Source organism: Botrytis byssoidea (genome assembly GCF_014898295.1).
Source record: "Botrytis byssoidea strain MUCL 94 chromosome Unknown BBYS_006, whole genome shotgun sequence".
Lineage (NCBI taxonomy): Eukaryota > Fungi > Ascomycota > Leotiomycetes > Helotiales > Sclerotiniaceae > Botrytis > Botrytis byssoidea.
Genome location: NW_024065847.1, coordinates 775,112 through 783,318, shown reverse-complemented (window position 1 = coordinate 783,318; position 8,207 = coordinate 775,112). Strand labels below are relative to the sequence as shown.

Here is an 8,207-nt window from a genome sequence, read left to right as displayed (position 1 = left end):
TGCTATATGTTTTTGGTATTCCGTGAAAGATGGCGGGTGTCTGTTAAGAACCAATATCGAAACGAAGGACGTAAAACAGAAAAGATAGAGCAAGTTCCAAGTGGATTTGACAGGATAAATGCCATTGACTGAAAACCGTAAGCTATAGCAATAATTAGGTACCCGAACGGAGAAACCTTGTCAATCCTCAATAAAACAAGCTGCAACGTGCTTGCTAACAAATATTTTGCGTAGATAAAAGGGTTTATTGAGATCAAGGTAGCGGATAAGTCAAAAATTCAAATCATTTTAACCTCTACTTGAAGCTGTCAAAATTTCACACAAGAGCTTTGTCTGAATTGAAAAATTGAAAGCAGAGATTTTTATGAGATAATCAAGATTTCTGCATCCCAAGTATAGTTCGCGATCCCGTTTTGAGTATAGCCAAAAGCATTAACTTCTTTCAATAGCATACCTTCACTGGAAGGAATCTCCCTATATATCTGCATGTCATAATCTCACCGTCACTGAAACTTATCGAAAGATATGTTTCTATTCAAAAATGAGCGATTGTGTAAATAATATCATCACCCATTATAGAAATGAGACGGTGATCAAAGATTAGGTGATTCTTGGAACAGAAAGGACCAGAGCATATCAGCGGGAGATGCGGCTGCTGTTTCACCGGACGTTCGAATCTGAACTGTCGCCCCTCTCGCATAAAACAGCATTCAACCGCATTTATAGTTTGGATGGAGCTTAAGAAGGTTTGAGCTTGGATAAAAGTTGTTGAATACGGTATAGAAATAATTGATCGAGGTGGTTGTCTGATGAAAGCTTCGCTCTAACATCATTCCATGTCAAACTTTCAAAGTCGTCGCTGTATGTCTTATTCAAGTGATAGATCGGATCTTCACTTTAGTACAGATTTCCTACAATATACTTTGCCAACATGTGAAACATTACCTACCCTCAAGCTACCGATCAATAGCTTTGACGTCAATATATCTTTCGCGGAAACTTTTTGTAGGCAGTGGATTATATTTTTGGGGGGTGTGAGATTAGCTTTCAAATGCGGCTCGTTTTCTTACTAAGTAGTGCCCTAGGTGTGTGATTAGTTAGCGAGTGTTAGTATAGGAAAGCTTTTGGATCTTGGCGACGACAACACGCGTTCAACCGCGAATTTGGTCTTGAACATGATAGCTCTTTTGACGAACAGTCCGATATGCTGATACAGACTCATTCGAACGAACTCTTGATGTGTAATACATTATCTTCCTTTCCTGACAGGATCGCTGATGATATAGATCCCGTACTAGACAACGAGACAAGTCATGTATTTCTATTGTTGGAATTATTATGATCGCCCAATGAATCTCTTCAAAGAGGGATCTATGAGCACCATTACTTCTCTCACTTTCGTCTCTAAATTTCTCTCTTTTTTTAATTAATTGTATGAATACCCTTCGGTTCTCAAGAAGAATTGGAAGATGTGTCCGCACGGCGTATCGATCCATAATCATTGATTTCGTAAATTCCAAGAACTGTTCAAACACCAATACTCACGCTTCGTACTTTCACAAGTACATAAAGCAAGAAGTCAATTCTTCTATTTTGCTCGGGAAGAAAGCCACGATGGCCCCAGAACAAATTGTACAGCTTCAAGAAATTCAATGAGCTACGATTCAGCGGACTTTATGGGTCATGAAGTATCATCCCGTGCCTGCTCGTGAAGGCCTGATATAACGACTTTTTCTTCAAAGTTTTCTTCATAGCTGTTCTTTCATTTTCTGTAACATCTTCTACAAATCTCCTCAATTTCAGAAAATCTCAGATGCCAACCAATAAGAAACTCAAGCTATCCAAGTGGAGCCCAGCTTGAACCGCTACCACAATACAGTTGTTGTTTAATCTATTTGTTGCTATCAAATTCCGCCTCACACAACAATATAAATGGTAGAGAAGCAAGTGTAGAGAGGAATGCCAATTGCTCTTGTAGATATTCCACAAACGGTAATCCAGATATGCATATTCGGGTGAATGGAACTACACATACAGGTCTCTGAAATCTCTCCAAAAATCGCAGGCTGCACTGCTTCGTGTCTTACAACCATGGTTCAGAAGCATATGATCAATCATCAATAATCAATCAATAAGGAATTTTTATTGAGGCACTTCATCATGATGTCTTTATCCTCAATCTTGTACAAGTTCGAGGTATACCACGCTATGAGATATCTTCAGAATGAAATAATCACCAATTCGTGGCATTCACCAATCACCAAATCAATAATACTTTTACCCCCCAAGACACAAAGGTCCCTTTTGATTTTTCATTTCTAATGTCTATTCTCAATTTCCAATTTCCAGTTTCCAACTTGATTCATGTCCAGTAACACAACAAAGCAAGTAATCCAGTAATCCATCCAGTAACCTAAAAGTCACACTTTCCCCCTCCCCTCCCCTCTTTCCTTCCTCCCCAACACCCCAACTCCAATCCAACAAACTTTCTAACAAAAAACATACTCTCTTCTTGAATCCCATCCCAACCCAACCCATCAATATCCAGCCCATGACCTAAAGCAAACTATTATCCTCCCTTTCCCCCTTTATCCCTCTCAACTCTCAACCCTCAACCATCCCCCCTCACCAACCTCTCCAACCCCTCCAACCCCTCCCAACTCAACCCTCCCTGACAATTCGTCCTCAAAACCAAATCCTCTCCCTTCTTCATATGAACCACAATCGTAACACCCTTAACTCCACTCATCCCTTTTACCCCCTCTATTCCCTCTCCTCCCTCTCCTCCCTCTCCTCCCTCTACCCCCAAAGCTTCATCTACATTTCTATTTCTCAATCCACAATCTATACTCCTCCTATCAACCCTATCAACCCCCAAAACTCTTCTTTTCCAAATACAATCATGCATCTCTCCATCTTCACTTTCCGCATCCCCATCCCCCTCCTCCTCCACAATGGACCCCATAACCCCCTTCAAAACATTCCCCCTCCCCCGCTCACTCCCACTCGACAACCACCTCATCTGCGCATCAAAATATCCCCCCGCACTAACCGGTGTTACCATTTCACTCGCCCCTGCACTACCACCAACACCACTACCACCATCCCTCACCCTCCTCATCACCCCCCTTCTACTCTCCGACCTCGTATCCTCCCACCTCTGAACCCTATTCCCCACCTCTTCCTCTTCCCGCTCCAACCTCTCCCCCCTAACCCTCCGCTCCATCGATTCCCCCCTCTCACCTTTTCGACCCGTCCAATCCGCCTGTCCACAAACACCCGAAGTCTCGCAATCCCTCGAACGTCTCGCGACTTTCCGCAACGGCGATGTCAACCTCTCTTTCCAATCCAGATAATTCTTCGAGAAATCCCCCGGAGAAGAGTTCGTAGGAAAACGAGTATTAGATCGTGCGGGTGCAACGGATTGATCTTTCGTGCCATCACTCGACGATGGTCTATTTGGATCTCCGATGATTTTCGCGCCCGCATTTTCCGAAGCGTTGTTGAAAGATTCCTTCATCAGGAATGGAATATCTTTCGGGGTGATGGATGACAGCGGCCAAGATGAAAGGGTTTGAGCCCTCGATAACGAATCGCCAGCTTGTTCAATAGAAATCGATGGACTATGCTTCGTAAGATGAAGAGTCTCCGACGGCGTATGCGTCGGGGTGTCGAATCTTCGTGGAGGGGAAGGCTCATCCGGACTCCCCAACCATTCCGAGACACTATCAAACTTCAGCAGCGTGGCACGATCATACGTTTGCGAGCGAGACAGTATATACGGTTTCCTTTGCTGCGTGGAGCCTAGCTGTGCATTCTGCGAACGGAACGCATCGTGGAGGGAAACCTTTGTTGGACTACGATGAAGATGGATCAAGGGTTTATGAATATCATTTGTGCAACAGCGAACACTATGCACGGTGCTCTGACACGCCGAACACTCACAATCATCTAGACAGTGTTGGCAATCGCCCACGATCCCCGAACTGACTGGACTGCGATCGCAGGGCCCATGACCGGTCCGCGGATACCCGCGACATTCTACATACTCCGATCCATATCTCGACGATCGATTTCCTCGTTTCGAAGCATTGAGGAAGGGATAATAAGTATCTAGGAGTTTCGAGTTTTCTATATCATCCATGGTAAAACTAGGTTGTATTGGTTGATAACTCGATCCATTGAACATACGACATGCGCTTTCCGACCGTTGTGTATTTCCCGTGTGGCTTCTACGCTTTATTCTATGGGTAGGTTGTGTAGTTCGACGAATTGCATTATTCGAAAACGGGTCTGGCCGCATCGATGTCCGTGGGATGTCTCCATGATTCGATTCATGGCTGAGTTGTACTGCTCGATGTATATATCCATTCCATAATCGATACAATCTCATCGAGGGCTGCGAAGTTCTAGAGGAGTCAGGATAAGAATGAGAACGATAGATGTTCTCATCGTTGATACTATCAGCTGCATATCGACCATCCATAGCTATAATATCCTCACTTCGGGCAAGTGATTGAGAAGTAGAATTTCGACGGGTGAACCCCCTATGATCAGCTTCTTGACAGCTTTCACATCTGCAATTGTGCGTTTCCAAAGATCCTGACTCAGATCTATGTTTTTTGGTGACATACTGACATGAAGAATTTGATGCAGGAAGCATGGAGCTTTCTTGAGAGGCTTCCTCAAATTTAGTTGCAAGGCTTTGGGGGCTCTCGGATTTGTAAATCCCAGGACACGATTGTAATAGTCCATAATTTGTTGATTCTAATCCAGACCCAGGTTTCGAGCTTTGCGGTAGAGCGTTCTCGGGGTAAAATGGCGGGAAAGGCTCCACCGAATCAACCTCCTTCTTTCTCATTTCTATTGAAATCGGCAGAGGTCTCGACAGCGATTGTCTTGAAATTTGACTTTTTGATGGACGAGGTGTCGTTACATAATGTACTGGTTTCGATACTTCTTTCCGATCAACAGGAACTGCTCGATTGTGATTGAAACTTGCATCTTTGCCTCCATTTGAAAATGTGAGAAGTCTATCACAAGCTTTGCATAAGCGATGACCACATTTCCAACAGGTATTCTCTTTCTTCTCATGAATCCACATGCAAATATGACAGACGCGATGTCTCTCAAGTTTATCAGTTTCTTCCCTCTCCACTTCGGATGATGCGAGACCAGGTGGTCTTTCAATACCATGCGTATCGAACAAATCTCGAACACTCTGCCGCTGAAGCGTAGACGTTGTGCGTATAGATACTTCAGAATTAGACATCTCATCTTGCCGCATCTTCTCCTTTTGACGACGAGAATTCAGTTTCCGGTTCTCTTCATAAGGTAATTGAGCGGGAGACGGTACTTGTGTGGAACCATAACTGCCCCCAAAAGTCTGAACGCCCCTATCCAAATCTACTTCACGTGTAGCACTCCTCCGCTCCAAACCCCTCCTCTCCATCTCCAAAGCATCACCAATCCGAGTCCATCCACCAGCTCTCGCATCTTCCCTTTCCCACCCCCTCAATCCCCTCAACAAATATCCGCCATCCCCAATTCCATCCCCCCTCCCCTCTCTAGCACACCCCACCTCACGATCCAACCCCGCCGCCCTCAACCCCAAAAACGAATGACTCGTGCCCGCCTGCACCTGCACACTCGGCTGCGAATTTCTCGACGCCGGATTCCCAAAGATGCTCGTCGGTCTGCGACCAAAGCTCGAGCGCGAATGTTCCCGTCGGGGGTGAATCCCTAGCGGGGAACGCGATCGAGGAGGTGACGTGCTCCTCTCTCTATTTTTCCCCGTCGCTCGGATCTGTGGGAAGCGAGGAGGAGATTTCGGGAGAGATTTATTTTTAGGGGCGTTGCCCGCGAGCTTTTGGAGTAAGAGGATTCGTGACGCAACGGTTCCGACGGTGATGGGAAGATAGCGAGAGGGTCGCTCACTACTAGGTAAGGATGATTTTGGAGCCACAGAATCGGCTTGTGTGTTGAGAGCGACAGCGGGTCGCCAGGGATAGGTCATGGCAAGTGAAGGTTTATAGGATACATTGAACGCGGGACTAAAGCTGGGTTGTAAAGATAATTGTAACGAATGAATATACAGGCAATGCGCCTGATGAGTGATGTGAAGCAATAAAGAGGATAACCCTAATAGGAAAATAAAGATGGAAGTACAAATGAACATGGAGATAAAGATCGAGTACTTAAATTGAAAGCAGTAAGTCTCCTTGGGAGGAATACAACGGCGAAAAGGCAAGAACACTCAACGTCATTAGCCAGTGTCAGCGTTTGTGGCTATTCACCAAAATTTACATGTCCATTTTCCCATAATCATTGAACCCATCAAGATATAGCAAAAATAAAATTCAAAACTTAGTTGATGAGGGTATAAAATTGACCAGGCTTATCAATTGAACAAGCTATGGTATTCGTTTTCACACAACGCAATAAAAAATAGTTCACTGATGTACATTGTGCAGGTCTCTATCATCTAACCATCACCAAGGCAGAGTAATTTCTCTACTTAAGGTGTGCTTGCAAGGTCTCCAAAACCTATATATCTCATTAGTCCTGATCTCATATCCACATGCAAGATCTGAATATCCAAAACTCACCTCCAACTCAATCTTAGCCTCAGCGATATCTTGCTCACTTCCACTTCCTCCAACAATCTTCTGAGCCTCAGCAATTTGTGACCTAACTGCATCTGCGCTGAAATCCTCCAATGGGAATCCCTCAACTGCGTTGATGCTTAATGAAGAGTTTGGTTGAACGACTGCGAATCCTCCGGAAACTGTTTCAATGCCCCATTAGCCTATCGCCTTCTCTCCCATTGTGTAAATATCTCCAGGATGATCATCGTATGACGTACGGAAGAATTGCTTGCTTCCACCACTCTCCTCAATAACCTCGACGAGACCTGGCTTCAATTGTTCGATCGATGGGACGTGGTTGGCGAGGATACCCATTTCACCGGATTCGGCGGGGATGTTGACTTGGACGACATCTTGGGATCTGTAAACAGACTGCAGATTTACATGTTAGCCAATCTCTTCGTATCTGCCCATCTGCCAATCCATCTATCCGCAAAGATCCCTCCTCCTCCTCTCCACATCTCCCCTCATCCCATCCCATCACATCCCATATCACCCCATCCAGTACCCCGTCACCCAACCATCCCCCTCCCCCTCCCCCTCCCTACCTCCAACCACAAACAAACAAACAAACAAAAATCCACATACCTGATGAGGCAAAGCCAAGCTCAACTTAATCTGTACACACACCCGGAGTCAGCACAAAAAACTTCACAAAACCCCATCCTCAATCTCCATCTCCATGCTCCCTCCCTTCCCCAACACTTAAGGAAAAACAAAACCAAAAAACAGGAATTCCCGACCTTCTCCGCAACAGCCTCAGCATACCCTCTGCGCAAAACAGGAGTTTTCAAAGCCGCCGACGTAGGACGAACCCGCAGAGCGGCGCGAGCAAAACGCATAGAGTTCATGATTGGGTCGAAGTGAATCAATTGAAAGACGTAAACGTGAACGTAGGGTTTCTACGAAGGGGAGGGGGGGTTTGAGATGCGGCGGGAGCTTGCTGGTGGATGTCGGGATGCCTTTCGCTAACTTATTTTCTTTAGCTTGGATTTGGGTGTCACGTGTTGGGACTTTATCAAAGTGCGAAATTTGGAGGTGGGGATGTGTTGAGTGATGAGAAGGATTTCTTTATGGATTATTGATAAGTTTGGACTATTGATTCAGGGAGAATTATTCGCAACTTCTACTCTTTACTCACGTGTGCTCACGATCACGAGATGTATCATCCATCATCCCATATCCATCTTACGTGCAAACTGTCACCCATCCGCTTACTAACCAAGCAGCCAAGCCAAGCATCTATCCATCCTCTCGCAGGCCACCCGAGGTCTTCCTCAACAACCCGAAAGCATCCATCCATTCTCGCTCTACCCTCAAAGTAGACAATCCATTCCCAGTTTCCCCCCCGAACCAAGTACTTACCCAAAGCCCCAAGGAAGCAAGCAAGTAACCCAGGAAGTAGGGTCCACCACCACCACCACCATCCAACAAGCAAGCACGGAACGAAATCTGCAAACACGACCCCCATCCATCCACAAGCCACCAACATTTCACCCCCAAGTGCGGAACTACAGTACGGAACCATTCAAATTCAAGCCACTTCACCACCTATCCATC

The 8,207-nt window shown here is 45.4% G+C and overlaps 2 protein-coding genes across 2 annotated transcripts; both read right to left on the bottom strand.

Annotated features, from left to right (window-relative positions):
• Window positions 1-2,611: 2,611 nt before the first annotated feature.
• On the bottom strand, window positions 2,612-6,016 carry EAE97_003692 (uncharacterized protein; the record flags this gene model as incomplete). The annotated part of the gene is made up of 1 exon (XM_038874204.1): window positions 2,612-6,016. One exon carries the CDS (start codon window positions 6,014-6,016, stop codon window positions 2,612-2,614), a length of 3,405 nt encoding a protein of 1,134 aa, XP_038734813.1.
• Window positions 6,017-6,513: 497 nt separating this feature from the next.
• EAE97_003691 (uncharacterized protein) lies at window positions 6,514-7,498 on the bottom strand (the record flags this gene model as incomplete). The annotated part of the gene is made up of 5 exons (XM_038874203.1): window positions 6,514-6,546; window positions 6,609-6,787; window positions 6,866-7,019; window positions 7,236-7,265; window positions 7,391-7,498. The coding sequence occupies 5 exons, from the start codon at window positions 7,496-7,498 to the stop codon at window positions 6,514-6,516; spliced, it is 504 nt and encodes a 167-aa protein (XP_038734812.1).
• Between the last annotated feature and the right edge of the window lie 709 nt (window positions 7,499-8,207).